Raw genomic sequence first — 17,314 nt, forward strand, 5'->3', positions numbered from 1 at the left:
TTAAGGTCAAATAAGAAGTAGATAAATAATAATGAACAAGAGAAAAAAGTTTAGCTGACAAGAACAATTCACTCGTCTAGTTGAATTCTTCAAGCTAAGATAGATAAAACTACTCATCACGTGAGCATAGTTAAATATTTAATCTTAGACATGATTCAACTGAAAGAATTGTGTAAAATATATGATTTGAAGTTGCACATATTGTTAAATATGGTTTATAGTGTCACGATACCCTAATATATATAGTGCAAAATGAAATTTGCTTAAAAAAAGTAATACCTACTCACTCCGTGGCTCCTTGCTCGTCGATACACACAAAGCTGCACTCTCAGATCCAGCCCCATACGAAGAGCCCGATGCCGCCGCCGCCGCCGCAGGCGAACGGGGGGAAGGTGACCCCGAACCTGGCGATGGACGAGGAGGCCACGCGCATGCTCAATCTCTCCGTCCTCCAGCGCCTCGACCCCGCCGTCGAGGACATCCTCATCACCGCCGCCCACGTCACGCTCTACGACTTCAACATAGACCTGAACCAATGGGTGAGTGCACACGATTCGTCTCGTCTGCTCCACCTGCCGACTAGCCCATGATCTGATCCGATCTGATGTGGGTTTTTGCTTGCGTTGTGTAGAGCCGCAAGGACGTGGAGGGGTCGCTCTTCGTGGTCAAGAGGTGAGTCGCGGGGGATCTGGTAATGGGGGTTTAGGGTTTGAAACGGGGTTTTGCCTGTGCCTATGATCTAATTCATTCTGGAACGTGTTGGATTGATCTAGGAACACGCAGCCGAGGTTCCAGTTCATCGTCATGAATAGGCGCAACACTGGTACGTACATTGCGATCTCATCGCATCAGATGATCTGTTGCTTCGATTTGTTAGCTTGCGTGTTTTTTTTAGACATTGAACTGGTGGAATCGATCTCTAGTACAAGGGGACCTTTAGGCTATGTAGTATGGATGACGATAAACATTCTTTTCGGACATCGCAGCTCTAAACTAACTTAATGTTGAAGTTGACTAAATAATGTAGCTGCAGGACAGAAATGTTACAGTTTCGTTGTTTTGGCCGATTTCTGCAGCTTTTTATCTTAATTGGTTACGATGTAGGACTTTTAATTGGTTCATCAACTAATCGTCGTGCCTAGCACTAACCTGTACAAATAGGAATAGAAACTAATAATGCTGGGGGCAACATTGAGTAGTGCATGCAACTGTTTGTTTTATTTTTAATAAATTGATTCGTTTGAGAAACTCCTTAACTAGTAGTCCAGATATTAGTGCACTAATCCCTCTTTGCAAATAGATGTAGTACAGAGTGCAACAACAACCGTAAATCCTCTTAGTACAGAGATGTGTGCTCTTGCCAAAAAAAGGGCACCGGTAATAAGGTGTATCCACCTTATGTCTATTACGCACTATCAGAAAGAAGTTATAATCTTCATAAATATTTAACACAAGTGGGTTAGTAGTTACAACTTCTACTTTTGTTGTGGGTTCTTCATGTTTGATACTATCTTCTTAACAGATAATCTGGTGGAGGATCTATTGAGTGATTTTGAATACGAACTTCAACCTCCATATTTGTTGTACCGGAATGCTGCACAAGAAGTAAATGGTATTTGGTTTTATAACCAACATGACTGTGAAGCTGTTGCGAGCCTTTTTGGAAGGTAAAGCTTTTCTTGTACCTTTTCTACTCATGTTGGTGGGTATGTTTTTCTGTGACTAAGATGCGTGTTGAAAACTGTTCGTTTGTAATTCAAGCGTTGCATTGTAATTCAAGCGTATGTTTAATTGAAATGAATAGCCAGAGCTTGTCATTTACATTTGAACACACTAGAAACGGATGGATGATAACTATCTAGGACTGGACAGTGTCAATAAATGGTAGTTTCGCCAGGTGGAATCACAATGTGTAATACACAGGTTCTAGAACTTAACTTGGGATGCGATATTTTGAAACTTTCTAACTAAAAACTGATTAATACTCAGTTTAATATTTTCATTTAGTCATAATCTTAATTGTCTAGTTAGTCCTTCCGCTAAAAGCCATTTGTTGTTATTTTCTTTTTGTTGTACATTCACTGATTTGTAAATAACTAGTTACATAAGGTGATTTGATCCTTTTGGCAGCAGTTAATACATGAGTATGTTAATTAAGAAATAATGACACTGAATTCTGCCATTCAAGGGATCAATTTTCTTTCTCAAAACAGCTATTACTCCATCTGGAAAAGGAAGAAATAAAAGGTCCACCTTCTCGTACTCCCCCCACCCCCCCAGCGGTCGTCACCAAGACCTAACGAGAGATCTCTCTCTTCCTCCAAAAAAATCTAATTGTCTTCCTAATAAGTGATATTCCTGATACTTTTGGCACATATCATTATCTTGTGATCCTTATGCGAAGGAGGAGGACTGTGCTCTGGTGTCATTACTAAGTACTGCTGCTTTGTCGTGAATAATACTATTGTAATAATCTTTATTATATCTAATACGTTAGGGTCAAAGCTTTATATTGGATACTCTGGAATGACCTGTGTAAAGTATGGATACTTTTCACCTTTGCTCAAATTTTGTTTCTTTTTTTTTGTGCAGAATACTGAATGCCTACGCCAAAGTGTCTCCAAAACCTAAAGTACCTTCCACAAAAAGGTTTTTCATCTGAACTCACTCCTGTATGCAATACACTTACTTTTATATCCTGGATCGAACCGCGCAATATTCACCACATTCTAACCATGTAGTTATTGATATTTTGGATTAACTAATACTAGTCTCTTGTAATCTGCAACAGTGAGTTTGAAGAATTGGAGGCTGTTCCTACATCTGCTGCTATAGATGGCCCCCTTGAACCTCCACTATCATCCACTGCTCTAGTTTCTGATACACCAGATGAATCACTGTCTGATTATTTCAATGTATGTTCTCTTAAAAAAAATCATTTCCTTATAATGTACCTTTTCATTCACTTGAATTATTTTGTCAAATACTATATTTTCGGAATAGCTTGGGTTGTGTCTCAACTCGAGTACTGTAGCATCCTGATTGATACATGTATACCACCAGTACACTGCATTACTGCTGCTTGCTGGTCATGGTTGTACATAATTAGCACTATTGCTTTGTTTCCCTGTAACACGCTGCTGAATTTTTGTTTTAAACAAATCCACAGGGAGCTGCTAGCATTGGGAGTGTATCAAGTGCACCAATGGCGGGAAGAGCGCATCCATCCACCGAGTCCATTGCATCTTCCCATGTGCCTTTGATCGTACCAACTGCCGCTCCGGCACATCAAATACCTCATCCTTCAGGGGGTTCATCAGCTCCTGCACTGCCCCTCCATGACACTCATGCCCACGTGAGCCATTCAACAAATCTTCTTACACCTGCATTCTTTGCTCCTCCATCACCCTCTTGTACATCGGTGGCACCACTGGTTTCATCCATGATGCCTACAGCTCCGCCTCTTCATCCAACTTCTGCATGTGCTCAACGTCCTCCATATGGCACCCCCTTACACCAACCTTTTCCACCACCTGGTCATTCACTTACCCCTGCACACAACGATGGGCCTATTATTTCTAGGGATAAAGTTAAGGACGCCCTCCAGAGACTTGTTCAGGTATGTTTCGCAATTGAAGTGTAAAGTTAAAAATATTTGTTCACTATATGATTTAACTCTTATTGCGTGTCCAACAGAGCGACACGTTCATCGATTTAATCTATCAGGAGTTGCAAAATACACACATGTAGACTGCTTACTGCTTCACTATATGGTACTCTGTATGAAGTTGCTGGCAGCGACAAGTTTTTGCTTGTGCTTTTTTTTTTTTTTGTGATTTTTGTATGCTTTATTTCCCAAACTTCTGTATAGCTTAATGTGTTGATGTAGAGTGCTTATAGCAATTGTTGGTAGTATTTATCCTGTTTTCCAAATAACTGTATTGCCATACAGTATTTATGTATCTGAAAAAGAAAGTTAGATTCAGCGATGCCCCTTTCCAGGGTATTCCGATTTTGTAAAATAGGACGTGTGAGAACATTGATGCCCCTTTCCCGGGTATCCTGATTTTGTAAAACAGGACGCGTGTAAGAACATTACATACCACATTTTTTCGTGTGGTTTACCGAGCAATTACCACCACAGAATCAGGGTTTTCTCGGAATTTCTTAGATTTTGAACATTTGTCCAGCAAAATATACAGTACATCATCAGTCTCTGCATGTTAGAAGACAGAAATAAAACTGACCGGTATCCATAATATACAGTTCATATGCTTTGCCGGAGATCGATGAGCTGCATGGAAACACATTCCAACACAGCATAGTTGAAAGTTAATGCCAGCAAAGATTTCTGTTTGGAGAATTTGAGATATAGACCACGTTTGTATTTACATTCTTTGCGTCTCTATTTACTTGCTTGTGCTATCCACGCGCGTGCCGGCGTTGTACGGTTACTGGAACGTCAGCATCGCCAAGAACCCCAGGAACGCCGCTGCTACGACGTCGGAGCAGCAGAGGCCGATGGTGCCCTCCCGCCTCGCCTTGCGCTCCTCCCTAGCCGTCCTCCCCTTCACGAACTCCTCGTACCGCGGCCTCCTCTGAACAGCAGCCTAGACTCGCGCCCACCATGGTTGTGGCTACGACCAACGCGTCTCGCCCGCTCAAACCACCGCCCCCTCCATCCTCCATGCACAGGCTCACCTTCATCATGTGACGGATGCGTCAAGGGCAATGTCGCTAGGCACCACGGCGAACCTCACGACAGTCTCCATTGAGCCACCTCCGGTCGACGGACACCGAACACCGACTTAGGTGTTCCCGGCGTGACTGGATGCCGGGTGTCGAAGTATTGAGTAAGGCACATCCTGGCTAACAACCTCACAAGGGATGTAGCAACTGGTAGGGATATTTTCTGAACTCTGGCCCATTGCACGACCAGCCATTGGCTTGCACGACCAGTGCGAGGCTTGCGCGACCAGTCTCCTTGTAATATAATATGGTTCTGCGACCAGCCCTTGCTGGTCGCGGGACGTCTATACCTAACATGTCTAATTGCATTTATTGATTTCTAGTTAAGTATTTTCCTTCTGGAAGCACTTCCTCCAATGAACAAAGTCGTAGCCGAAGCAGATGGACAGTGACTCGTCATGTAGCATTAATTTCTACGGAGTGGGGTGTTGTGGATCGACTTGTGCCACGCGATGGATGGGACAGATTCTGCAGAACGATCAGGCAAGTGGATGATTTTGCAGGCAAACTAGCGGAGCGCAGGGACGGGACGACATGGTAGACGAATTTGCAGCACATGGCGATGGGACAGGCCGCACGACTCGGGGAGGTAGGTGCGGTGGCATTCCACAGATGGTACGGGCATGCAGAGCTCTCAGAGCAAGTTGGGTTTACTCGATTCTCTATGATGATGATCCAAGAGTAGAATATTTGGTCAGGCATGGGTTTGCTAAGCAGGACCCATTTGTAAGTTCTTCTCTCTAGTATATAAAGAGAGCAGGACCTGATTTGTAAAGGGACAAAGAAGGAGGAGTCATGAAAACTCATCTATAACAAGTTCACAAACTCTGATAATAAAATACACATGATGTAGGGTTGTTATGCTTAGGGAGGCCGGAACCTAGATAAACTCTGTGTTCTTGAGTTCATCACAAACACACACACTGCAAGCGTTGTTCACACACCCATCGTCCGGTACACTCCGGAATCATTGTCAAGAACTAACCCTCGACAGTTGGCGCGCTAGGTAGAGGACATGCGTTTCTACATTTCGGTAAGTGTTGAAGATTAGATTGGGCTACCTATGGCCGGATCCACGGTAACCGCTGAGTCACGTTCCGAGGACCTCGATCACCGCGAGGTGTTCATCATGGGATACGACCCAGATGAGCCTAGTGTGCTCCAGGAATGGGACATCGAATCAAAGTCCGAGGGCTTTGAGGCTCAACGGAAAGTTTGCATAACAGTTCATGCAACGAGGGGCAGCAGAGTCTCCCGTATTCTGTGTGCTGATGATGATCCCCAGGCCACGCGCCCAGAGGGGAACCAGACTGGCGCCTGACAGGGAATGCTCTGGCACAGCCCTAACCACCATAGAGTCGCCTGGACGAGCTACTGCAAAGGACCCGGTCTTTCGTGGCATCGTCACCAAGGCCGTCACGACACACAAATGTTGGCAGCTCTCCCCTCGTGATATGTCACCACTTCGTGATATGTCACACCGCACAAATGTCACTGCTCGACTATAAGGCCATAACGCCTGCACAGAATCTGCAGACCGTGCGAATGCTTCTTAGCCACCCACCGATAGCAATACCGAAGGGTTCGACAGTTGCACCATGATTGCGTGACCTCGCCATCCTAGTTGAGACCGCCCGATGCCAAACTACGATGGCAAATACCACACCCATCGCTAGGACTGGTGGAGGTCACGATCGCCAAGAATCGCGGTAAGCCCCACGGCAGGAAATATCTCGTCCTCCCTCGGTAATGGGGAGCGCTCGAAGATCCCCGCCATGTCGGGATAGCCATCCCTTCGACCTGCGTGACTATCTGTGCCAACGCGACCTCCACAGCGTGATCCAGAGCTAGGTGGCCACGTGAGAGCAGGAGGACCGCGCCTAGCAGGAGTAGGAAACTGGCAAGTAGCCCTACCACTCGCCTCCCCCATGCAAGGAGGCGTCAGATTCCTCCATCCCATCCCTAGGAGCCCGTGACCATCATCTCTCCCCGAGCACGTGCTGTCACCCATCAGTGGGTGGCTTCCCATTACGAATCAGGGTGCAACGCCCTATCATCTTGGATGCGAGAGGTGCGCTGGTCGGACAAGTTTCCGCTGACCCTAGCCGAAAAGTATGATTGCTCGACCAACCTCGAGGAGTTCCTACAGATCTATACCACCATGGTGCAAGCCGCAGAAGGCCACGGGAAGGTCATGGATAACTACTTTCCAACCTTATTGACTGGTTCAGCCCGGTCCTGGCTTATGAACCTCCCCACCAGTCAGTTTGCTCCTGGGAGGATCTGTGCGACCAATTTGTCGCTAACTTCCAAGGGACCTATGCCTGACCCGAGGTCGAGGATGTCCTTGTAACATCCCAGTTTTTCAGCCAAAAATCCGAATTCAAAATTATTTCAAAATCAGTTCAAAACAATTTCAATCGAACCCAAATAAATTACAAAACCTTTTTCTTTTCCCTCCCTTCACTTTGGGCTCAATCTCCCTTGGCCCAGCTTCTTCTCCTCCCAGCCCTCTCTCTTTTTCCTTCACCTCTCCCGCGTGTCGACCCAACCCGGCCGCCTTCTCCTTCTTCTTCCTCATGCATCGTGCTGCGCTAGTCACTCTAGCTGAGCCGCCGGTCACCGCAACCACCGCAGCCAACCACCATCCGCCAGCATTTAACACAACCGTGCCCGAGCACTCGCGAGAAGAAAATCGCCGCCCGCCTCAACTACCGTGCTTGACCTCCGCACACCGCGTGAAGTCCACACCTCTACACCGCCGCTTTGTGTCATCTTTGACAAACACGCCCGCCGAGCCGCACGCACTTGCTGACGTGGACCCCCACCGCCGGCCACTATCGCTCCTCCGCCCCTCTATAAAATCCGGCCGCCTGCTCGCTCTGCTCCCCATCGCCGCACACTGAGTCAATTGACGCAGCGCCGCTTCCCTCCGTCTCTCTCCCACTCTCACTACTCTCTCTCTTCCACAACCAAGCACCAAGCCCCCTCCCTTGATCTCCTCTGCCGAGCCAAATTTCCCATCAACAAGCTACTCCAGAGCACCACCTCGACCTCCTCTGTCATCCCATGCACACATCTCTCTCTCCCACACCATCTACCGATCCCTCCACGAGCTCAGCATCCCGCTCCAATGGCGGCACGCCGCCAGCCATCACCACCGCCTCACTTGCCCGAACTCCACCCAAAAGCGATTCCCCATGTCTCCCTCTCTCTCCCAGTGCACTCACCGATGAGAATGGTGGTTATGAGACCCATTCCGGTGAGTCTCCGGCGAGCCGCCGCTGCAAGCCAGCAACCGAGCCGTGGTACCGCTTGGCACCCGCCCTGTCAGGGTGTTGTTTCCACCTCGGGCCAGCACTGGGCCACCACAGTTCAGTGGTCTTCAAGACCCAGTCCAACATCAGCTAGCCCAGTGGCTAATGAAGCTTAGCCCATGTAGCCAACAGCCCAAATACTGAAGCCCATGTGAACAGTACCTCTTCCTAATTCCCCGAAAAACTGATTTCTTTTCGAGGAATATTCTAGGAGCCCAAATACTGAAGCGTTCGTGGAGGAGGAGGAGCCGAGGACGCAAGATTTTGAACAAGACTCCCTCGAGGACTTCAACAAAGGCAAGTCTCAATCTATTTTCCCTTTGATCATACTGAACCCAATTTTACCACCATAACCCGTAGCAGCCGTTTTCCACAGATTGATTGCACGAAGTATTACTTAAAGGCATAATTTAAACTGTTGACCTAGTTATGACCTACTATAGATTAGCCAGCCTATTTGTTACCATCCTGAATACCATCTTGATAAACTTAGGATATTCGTCTCGGCTACTTTAATTACGCTAAGATGATCACCTTGATACAAGTATGCTTAGGGTTGTATACTGTGCTGATACTTCATGTGTAATCACTGTTAGTTTTGCGAAATGGTGAAACTTGGTGCTTTGGTGTTGTGTGAGTTGTGGGATGGGATAACTGGTTGGATAAGGTTAACAAATGAGAAACGGTTAGAGCTAGGGTAAATCAGGGTTCCATTGGGGACGCCTTGGGAGTCGAAGTGCTCCCTGTGTAGCAGGCTTCGTGAGGAGTGCTGCCTGTGTGGCAGGATCCATGAGGAGATGTTGCCTTGGTTCGCATAAGGACCGAGTTGATGTGATATCCTACCTAGTATTCACAGTACAGCTACATGTCCCTGTATGGGCAGGACTTAGCCTAAACCCCGCCAACTAGTTTACTGTTGTCCGGAGGCAGGTGTGCAACGGGAAACCACGGAGCAGGTGCAAGCGGTGCAGGCTTGGCAACCCGGTTGGAGGCCTAGTTAAGGGTCAGGAACCACTGGGTCAGCTCTCGTAGGCGGCTAGTGAGATGATGCTGCGGTGGGTAATGGCTTTATTGAGTCGCACTGCCACAACGGTGGTATGTTGTCAAACTCAGCTTGTGGGTAAAGTGTAGCACTCTGCAGAGGTTAAACTATTCGAATAGCCGTGTCCACGGTTATGGACGAGCTACGGTTCGGTCACAGCAACTAGCTTGGGTTGCATGTGTTTCCTTGGTGAGTGTGTGGGTAAGGTGTGCTCGTTTTCGAAAAATAGATACGGAAGTATGACGTGGGTTGCCGTGGATGGGATACCTGGCAACATTAAAACTTGGGCCCTGGTGACTTTCCACCATGGCCGAAACTTCCTTCATTTAAGAATATTGATATGATACTTTCATAAAATCGCTTATTTGAAAATACACCTTTGCATGCGTAAACTTGGCATTTCCGCAAAGATTAACCTTACAACTTAATCCTTGTCAATATCATATGCATGTATTTATACCCCTGCCGTAGGGTAAGGGTTGGGACTTGCTGAGTATGTTTGTACTCACTCTTGCTTGTGCTTTCAGAGGTCGATTTGGATTTCACCGAGGCAGACGATGAGGTTGGCGAGTAGGTCTCGGTCGCATCTACACCTGAGTTGCCTGCGGGGTGGCGCGTTCCCATGCTGTTCCTGCTGTGCTCTCTAATAACGTGGATTCTGTTGATCGTTGGAATCCTTTATGTATTTCTGGGATGGTGGCTCTTCATCACCACTCCCCGCGTGTATGACTGAGATATCATCTATTGTAAGACACTTATTTACCAGTGACTGATCCAAGGACTGGTAAAATAAAGGTTTTAAGCACCGTGGATAACTCGGGGCGCTTCAGTCCTGTACCAAGTCAGGCAGCGCCATGGTGAGTCGTTGTGAGACTTCATCCAGTGCTTCACTGAGCGTCGAAACACCATTCCAAGGATCAGAGACGAATCTATGGTCAAAGCATTCAAGAGAGGGATTAGAGACCAAAAGATAGTCGAGAAGCTGGCCACGAAGGAAATCTGAAGCACTACCAAGCTCTTCGAGCTCGCAGATAAGTGCGCATAGGTCGTTGAGGGCCGAGAGTGTTAGATTGACACCATGTTATGGCCGACCTTTGATCAACCCACCTCCTCCAAAGGGGTCAGTCAGAAAGAGAAAATGAAGAACAAATGCAAGGAGGGATCGCCCGACATCATGGTGGTCGAGCAGACCGGCCAACCATCGGTGCTTTGAGAAGAGGGAGGGAAAGAAGGGTCATGGCTACTACCGGATCCACCGCACAGATGCCCACAACTTGACCAAGTGTAAGGTTCTGTGGGGCATCATCGACAAGGAGCTTGGAGTGTGTAAATCCAGGCATGACGAGGATGGTGAGGATGGGGTCGACCCTGACTAATCGGCACTGGGGTACTAGCAGGCTGATCACATGGTCCACCACATCTTCGGGAGCGCCGCGACATATTCCTCGAACAAGGAATGCAAGTCAGTGGTCTGGGAAGTGTGGGCAACCACACCGGACCCAGGCCTGCATCTGAATTGGTCAGAGACGCCCCTTATCTTCAGTTAGGTTGACCACCCCATGAGTGTCAAGCAACTTGGTCGCTACCCTATTGTAATCAAACCCTCCATTCAGAACATCCAACTAGGTCATGTGCTGATCGATGGAGGGAGCTCCATCAACCTCCTCTTCACTGATGTGTTGGACACCCTGTAAATCCCAGGGAGAATATTGAAATCGTCTCCCTCCTTCGGGATTACCCCGGGCTCTTCAGCTAAGCCCTTGGGGCGGGTCGAGCTACCCGTCACTTTCGGCTCGCCAAGTAACTTCAGGACCAAAAAGGTCATGTTTGATGTGGCAAACTTTGAGACCGCTTATAACGCCATCCAGGGGCGACCAGCGATGGACCAGTTCATGGTCGTAGTCTACTATGCATATCAGGCGATCAAGATCCCTGGTCCGACTACAGCCATCACCATCTTTGGCAGCGCAAAGATGGCCCTGTACTGCGACAAGAGGAGACTCAACATGGTCGAGCTAACTCTCGAGTTGCAGCCAAAGAATGCTACGCCTATTCACTGCCCAGTGAAGGTTCGCGTCATCGCCAGCCAAGACGAGCAGCTCAAGGCAGTATGCCTTGATGACTCCGACCCGACCAGGATGGTCCAAATAGGGGCCGGTCTGGACCCCAAATAAGAACGCATGCTCATCACTTTCCTCCGGGCGAACGCGAACGTCTTTTCATGGAGTCCGTCTGATATGCCCAGAGTCCCCAGGGACGTTGTCGGTGGATGAACACCAGAAGCGGGGATCCTGAGGGACCCCCTTTGAGATTCGGCCGGGGGGCTGATTCTGGATCTACCTCGTATGTGGATTTAATGCGAATATATGAGATCTAGGCGGGACGGATGATCGTCGGCTAGTAGGAGTAAATGCACAAGGGATTTTAGACAGGTTTGGGCCGCACGGAGCGTAATACCCTACTCCTGTGTGTATGATATGCTATTAATGCTTTTGGAATGCCTTTCTCTGGATCTCTGTGTTACAAGGCTTTTTGTCTAAGTCTTGAGCTTCGGTCTTGCTTCTTGCTTGTTGAACCTCTGCTCAGCTTGGCTTCTAAGACTTGTTCGTAGAGCTCCCAGCTTTCAGCTTTTTTTTTTTTACAGAGTGCACCCCCTTTTTATCCTATCGGGGGAGGCTCGGCGTGGGGGCACAAGTTCCCATGAGCCATAAATGGAAAGCAACTGTCATGGGGCTACAATTTGATGTTACAGGGGTTGAAAATGCGCCTTCGGCCAGTCCCGTCACCCATTACGCCCAACTTTAGCAGGTGCAGGGAGGACCACCGGGCAGCCGCCGAACTGCCCCGCATGCCCGCTTGGTCAGAGCAGATCTGACACAGCAGGGGGGCAGACGATACGCCTCGAGCCCAGTGACGATATCTCCAAGTTGTTTCCCTTATGGGCCCCGCAGGGTGACGTGCGATGGGACCCGTCGCATTAAATATCCCCACGCCTTCCTACCAGGCGGTGGCAGGGACTGACGTACTCAGTACAACAGGCGTGGGGGGGGGGAGTGGTTGGATGTGACCGGCCACACTCCCTCTTAAATGCAGCATCGGGCGTCCCACCGATTGACACCTTACCGTGGAGCCTTTGTGGGGTCCACCGGTAAGGGGCTTCTCGGGTCCTCGGGGAACTCTGGATACTCGGGGACCACTGTTCATGGCCCCGAGCACCCCTCCTGGAACTGCCTCTTCTCGGGTCCTCGGGGAACTCTGGGTACTCGGGGACCACTGTTCATGGCCCCGAGCACCCCTCCCGGAACTGCCTCTTCTCGGGTCCTCGGGGAACTCTGGGTATTCGGGGACCACTGTTCATGGTCCCGAGCATCCCTCCCGGAACTGCCTCTTCTCGGGTCCTCGGGGAACTCTGGGTACTCGGGGACCACTGTTCATGGCCCCGAGCACCCCTCCCGGAACTGCCTTTTCTCGGGTCCTCGGGGAACTCTGGGTACTCGGGGACCACTGTTCATGGCCCCGAGCACCCCTCCCGGAACTGCCTCTTCTCGGGTCCTCGAGGAACTTTGGGTACTCGGGGACCACTGTTCATGGCCCCAAGCACCCCTCCCGGAACTGGCTCTTCTCGGCCCTCGGGGAGATGGTCCCCGAGGAAAGGCGCCACATGGCATTCTGCTGTCCTGGCCTCGGGACTCGGGGACCCCTGGTTCCCATGTCAGTGACAGACGTGATCGAGCACAAGTTGTCCATGCGACCTGACACACGACTAGTGAAACAAAAAGCGCGTCAGTTCGTAGTTGACCAAAAGGAAACACTTCATAAGGAGATCGATAAGCTACTGGAAGTAGGCTTCATCTGAGAAATACAGTACCCAGAGTGGCTGGCTAACCCAGTCATGGTCCAAAAACACAATGGTAAGTGGAGGGTGTGCGTCAACTTCATCGACTTGAACAAGTCATGCCTGAAAGATCTCTTCCCTCTACCTCGGATCGACCAGCTTGTTGACTCGACCACTAGCAGTGATCTTTTAAGTTTCTTAGATGCTTGTTCGAGGTACCACCAGATTAGCATGTATAGAAAAGATGAGGAGAAGACTACTTTTGTAACACCCTTCAAGGTCTTTTGCTATGTAAAAATGCCTTTTACATTGAAAAGCGCTAGTGCAAAAAAATATTCAGCTCATTCTTCGACCACAACTCTGTAGAAATGTTGAGGCATATGTTGATGATGTGGTCGTAAAGAGTAGAACCAAGGATGACCTGGTTGCGGACCTCTAGGAAACGTTCGACAACCTTCAAAAGTACCACATGAAACTGAACCCTGAGAAGTGCACGTTTAGAGTCCCATAAGGGAAGTTGCTTGGGTTCCTCATTTCCAGTCGAGGGATAGAGGCAAGCCCTACAAGGTCATAGCCATCGACCAGATGAAATCCCTCATCAGGCTAAAGGAAGTCCAAAAACTAACATGATGTGTGGCAGCTTTGAGCAGGTCCATCGCAAGGCTAGGAGAGAAGGGGTTGCTGCTCTTCAAGCTCCTAAAGAAGAGCAACTACTTCCGGTGGATGCCAGAAGCAGAAACGACCCTCCAAGATTTAAAAAGGTACCTCTCCTCCTCTCCTGTACTAACCGCACCTTGACTAGACGAGGAGCTCTTGCTCTATGTTGTAGCTACCCCATAGGTCCCAAGTGTCGTACTGATCGTTGAGCGAGAAGGTCTTCAACGACTAGTATACTATATCAGTGGGGTCCTACACGACACGAAGGCTCAGTACCCACAGGCTCAGAAGCTGCTATACGCCATTCTGATGGCCTCTCACAAGCTCAAACACTACTTCTAGGCCCACAAAATCAGGGTAATCTCATCGCTTTTGATTAGAGAAATTCTCCACGATAGGGATGCGGCAGGAAGAAAAGCAAAGTGGGCAGTAGAGCTCGGGGAGTTTGATCTCTAGTTCGTTCCCTGAACAGCTATCGAGTCCTAAGCGGTTGTCGATTTTATGGCCAAGTGGTCGTCCTTTGAGCCCGAGCAGGTACTGCGATCAGAGGCAGACGAACACTGGACCATGCACTTTCGATGGATTGTTCACGCTGAAGGGAGCGAGGGCTGGAGTGGTCCTGGCCTCACCAACCAACGACCTCCTTAGGTATGTAGTTCAATTATTTTTCCCACCCACTAACAATATTACAAAATACGAGGACCTCTTGTCTGGAATGCGAGCATCTTCCACACTTAGGATTAAATTCCCGTTAGAGATAGGGGAGTTGCTATTGGTTGTTAACCAAGTGCAGAAGGAGTTTTAGTGCTATGATCCGATAATGGTGTCATACCTCGCTGAAGTGAGAAGGCTAAAGCGATGTTTTTTCGGTTTTGAAGTCAAGCATGTCCCTCGCAAGGACAACTTCCTAGCTAATGAGCTAGCCCATCTAGCTTCTTCTCGTGAACCTGTCCCGGTCGGAATATTTAAAGAAAGACTCACACGACCATCCACCGCGGTCTCGGACCAAGATGAAGAGGATGCTTCGCTTAAAAATGGAGCACCAGAGGCAACACCTTTGGAGGCAACGCCTCCTTCGGTGCCGGTGACCTCGAGTGACCATCATGTGGTTGCCCTACTCGATTCGGGTACGACATGGATGGATTAGATCTCGAACTACCTTCAGAATCGAGCAATCCCTTACGATGATGCGTTAGCAGAAAAGGTCTCGTGGCAAGTCCGTAGATACTCCCTGGTAGAGGGACGCCTTTACCGCTAGGGGAGCAATGACCTTTTACTGAAATGCATTACTCAGGAAGAGGGGAGCACAGTGCTCTCTTATATCCACGGAGGTATATGTGGTAGCCACGCTTCGTACCACGCTCTGGTTGAAAAAACGTTCCGACAAGGATTTTATTGGCCCACTGCTCTCCAGCATTCTTGCGAGCTGGTAAAACGGTGCGAGTCATGTCAGTACCAAGGCCGACATACCAACCTACTAGTCCAAGCACTGCAAACTATACCACTCTCTTGGCCTTTCGCTGTCTGGGGCCACAATATTGTGGGCATGTTCCCTAAAGCCCTAGGTGGCTTTGAATTCATGTTCGTGGCAATCGATAAATTCACCAAGTGGATAGAGGTCGAGCACGTCAGTTAGATCACCGCCACAACAACGATTAATTTCATACAAGAGCTGGTAAAGAGGTTTGGCAGACTGAATAGCATAATTACGGATAATGGGACTCAGTTTGCCAGTAGTGCTCTCCAGGATTACTATGAAGAGATCAGGACCAAAGTTTCTTATAAGTTGATGGCACACCCACAAAGCAATGGATAGGTCGAAATGGCTAATGGGATGATACTGCAAGGGATTAAAACTCGGGTCTTTGATCGTCTTAAAAGCTATTCAAGATGGTTGGTAGATGAACTACTCACAATACTCTAGTCGCTATGAACGACTCCTAGTAGGGCTACGGCCGAAACCCCTTTCTTCCTTGTTTTTGGTGCAGAGGCAATGCTTCCCTCAGAGATCACCTTTCAATCGCCCTAAGTGGCCAACTACTCGAACGATGACCAGTTGGCACGATGAGAGAATGATGTAAACTCGATCAAAGAGTTTTGCGAACGTGATCTAATTTGAGCTGCCTGGTATGAGCAAAGCCTCATACGCTATCACAACCGCAAGGTATGGGAGCGAAGACTGGCTCTAGGTGACCTTGTCCTTAGGCAAATTTAGAATAAGATCGGTCAAAATAAACTTTCTCCCAAGTGGGAAGGGCCCGACAGAGTGGTCAATGTTACTCGACCTAGTGTAGTCAAGCTAGCCATGGAGGACATAACTCCTAGAACATCATCTTGCTACGCAAGTTCTATGTGTAGGGTTGCTCGGAGATAGGCCTGTTTCTCTATTTTGCAGAACCTTTCAGACGAGCATGGAATATAACATGTAAGTTTTTTCAAAAAGTTAAAAAGACCAGACTCTCTGTTTTGCAGGATTTTACGACCAACAACGGACCCCTACCAGATTGGCTCTCCGACCACAGCACACGACAACGCTCGACGGTCACTATGGGACCTAGCAGCAAGGAAGTTAAAATGACCAGGTGGTCGAGAGCACTTGAACAGTGTGGGATCACTACTCGCACAATATCAGAGGTACGAACGACTCAGAATAACGACCACAAGGCCTCAAAGTCCCCACTTGGGTCGGACGCTGGTCGCCACCAAGGGACTTGTCATGCTAAGGGATGTCCCACACTTCGAAAGCCTAACAAATGAGTAGGACGGAATAGTTAGAGCCTACTCACCGCGATAGCATGGGGAAAACTCTTTGAACACTCCGAACAATGGTTTGAACTAGACGGTCCAAAACCCACAAGGCTCCCGGGTGGTCTTCTAGCCATCGGTGAGGCCATCAGAAAGGGCTAGAATATTTTCATTCATGTTAAAGATAGGTTACAGGTGGGTCAATTACATTGGATCAGGCTAACTATCCTATTACATGCTTGTTCTTTCCCTCTCGACTCGAGTGGCTAGAGCCAAGTTGACGGAAAGGTTCCATCTAACTCTTGCTTATCATAAAGATCCATCACCTCACTCTCAGAAGTATTGAGGAACCTCATCCGGTGCACCATCTGAAAGTCCCTCGAGCCCGATAGCAACCAATGTTTCTCTCTCTCTTTCATTTTTAGGATGCTTAACCTCCTCGCGTGACGTGAGATCACGGCCACATGGAAGCTTGGGGGCTACTATCGGAGTATTAATTAAGGTGGCATCCTAGCTAACGAGCCCTATGAGGGATGTGACCGGCATATGATATTTCCTGAACCTTGGGCCATCACATGACCAGCCCTTGGCTCACATGACCAGCGCGAAGCTTGTGTAACTAGCCTCCTTGCGATATAATATGGTCGCGTGGCCAGCCCTTTTTGGTCACGGGATGCCTATATCTAACATGTCTAATCGCATTTATTAATGTCTAGTCAAATATTTTCCTTCCAGAAGCACCTCCTCCAGTGAACAAAGTCATGGCCGGTGAAGATGGGCAGTGCCCTATCCTGTAGCATTAATCACTACAGGGTGGGGTGTTGCAGACCGACTTGCACCATGCGACGGATGGGACAGGATCTGCAGAACAACCAGATAAGTGGATGATTTTGCAGGTAGACTCGTGGAGTGCAGGGATAAGATGCCTTGATAGACAAACTTGTAGTGCACGGCAATGGGACAGGCCGG

The 17,314-nt window shown here is 48.6% G+C and overlaps 1 protein-coding gene across 1 annotated transcript; it reads left to right on the forward strand.

Moving 5' to 3' along the window:
- The first annotated feature begins 278 nt into the window (after positions 1–278).
- On the forward strand, positions 279–4,157 carry LOC133905357 (mRNA-decapping enzyme-like protein). The gene is made up of 8 exons (XM_062347123.1): positions 279–539; positions 632–672; positions 774–823; positions 1,523–1,667; positions 2,593–2,649; positions 2,792–2,915; positions 3,170–3,619; positions 3,697–4,157. Exons 1-8 carry the CDS (start codon positions 357–359, stop codon positions 3,748–3,750), a joined length of 1,104 nt encoding a protein of 367 aa, XP_062203107.1. The 5' UTR covers positions 279–356; the 3' UTR covers positions 3,751–4,157.
- Positions 4,158–17,314: the final 13,157 nt, after the last annotated feature.

The sequence above is a fragment of the Phragmites australis genome, chromosome 22 (genome assembly GCF_958298935.1).
Source record: "Phragmites australis chromosome 22, lpPhrAust1.1, whole genome shotgun sequence".
In the NCBI taxonomy this organism is placed as follows: domain Eukaryota; kingdom Viridiplantae; phylum Streptophyta; class Magnoliopsida; order Poales; family Poaceae; genus Phragmites; species Phragmites australis.

Bases quoted from the DNA above. Each gene is read 5' to 3' on its own strand.
- LOC133905357 (XM_062347123.1), top strand. From the start codon at position 357: ATGCCGCCGCCGCCGCCGCAGGCGAACGGGGGGAAGGTGACCCCGAAC. The intron at 540-631 runs GTGAGTGCACAC...TGCGTTGTGTAG, and splicing joins ACATAGACCTGAACCAATGG to AGCCGCAAGGACGTGGAGGG. The intron at 673-773 runs GTGAGTCGCGGG...GGATTGATCTAG, and splicing joins TCGCTCTTCGTGGTCAAGAG to GAACACGCAGCCGAGGTTCC.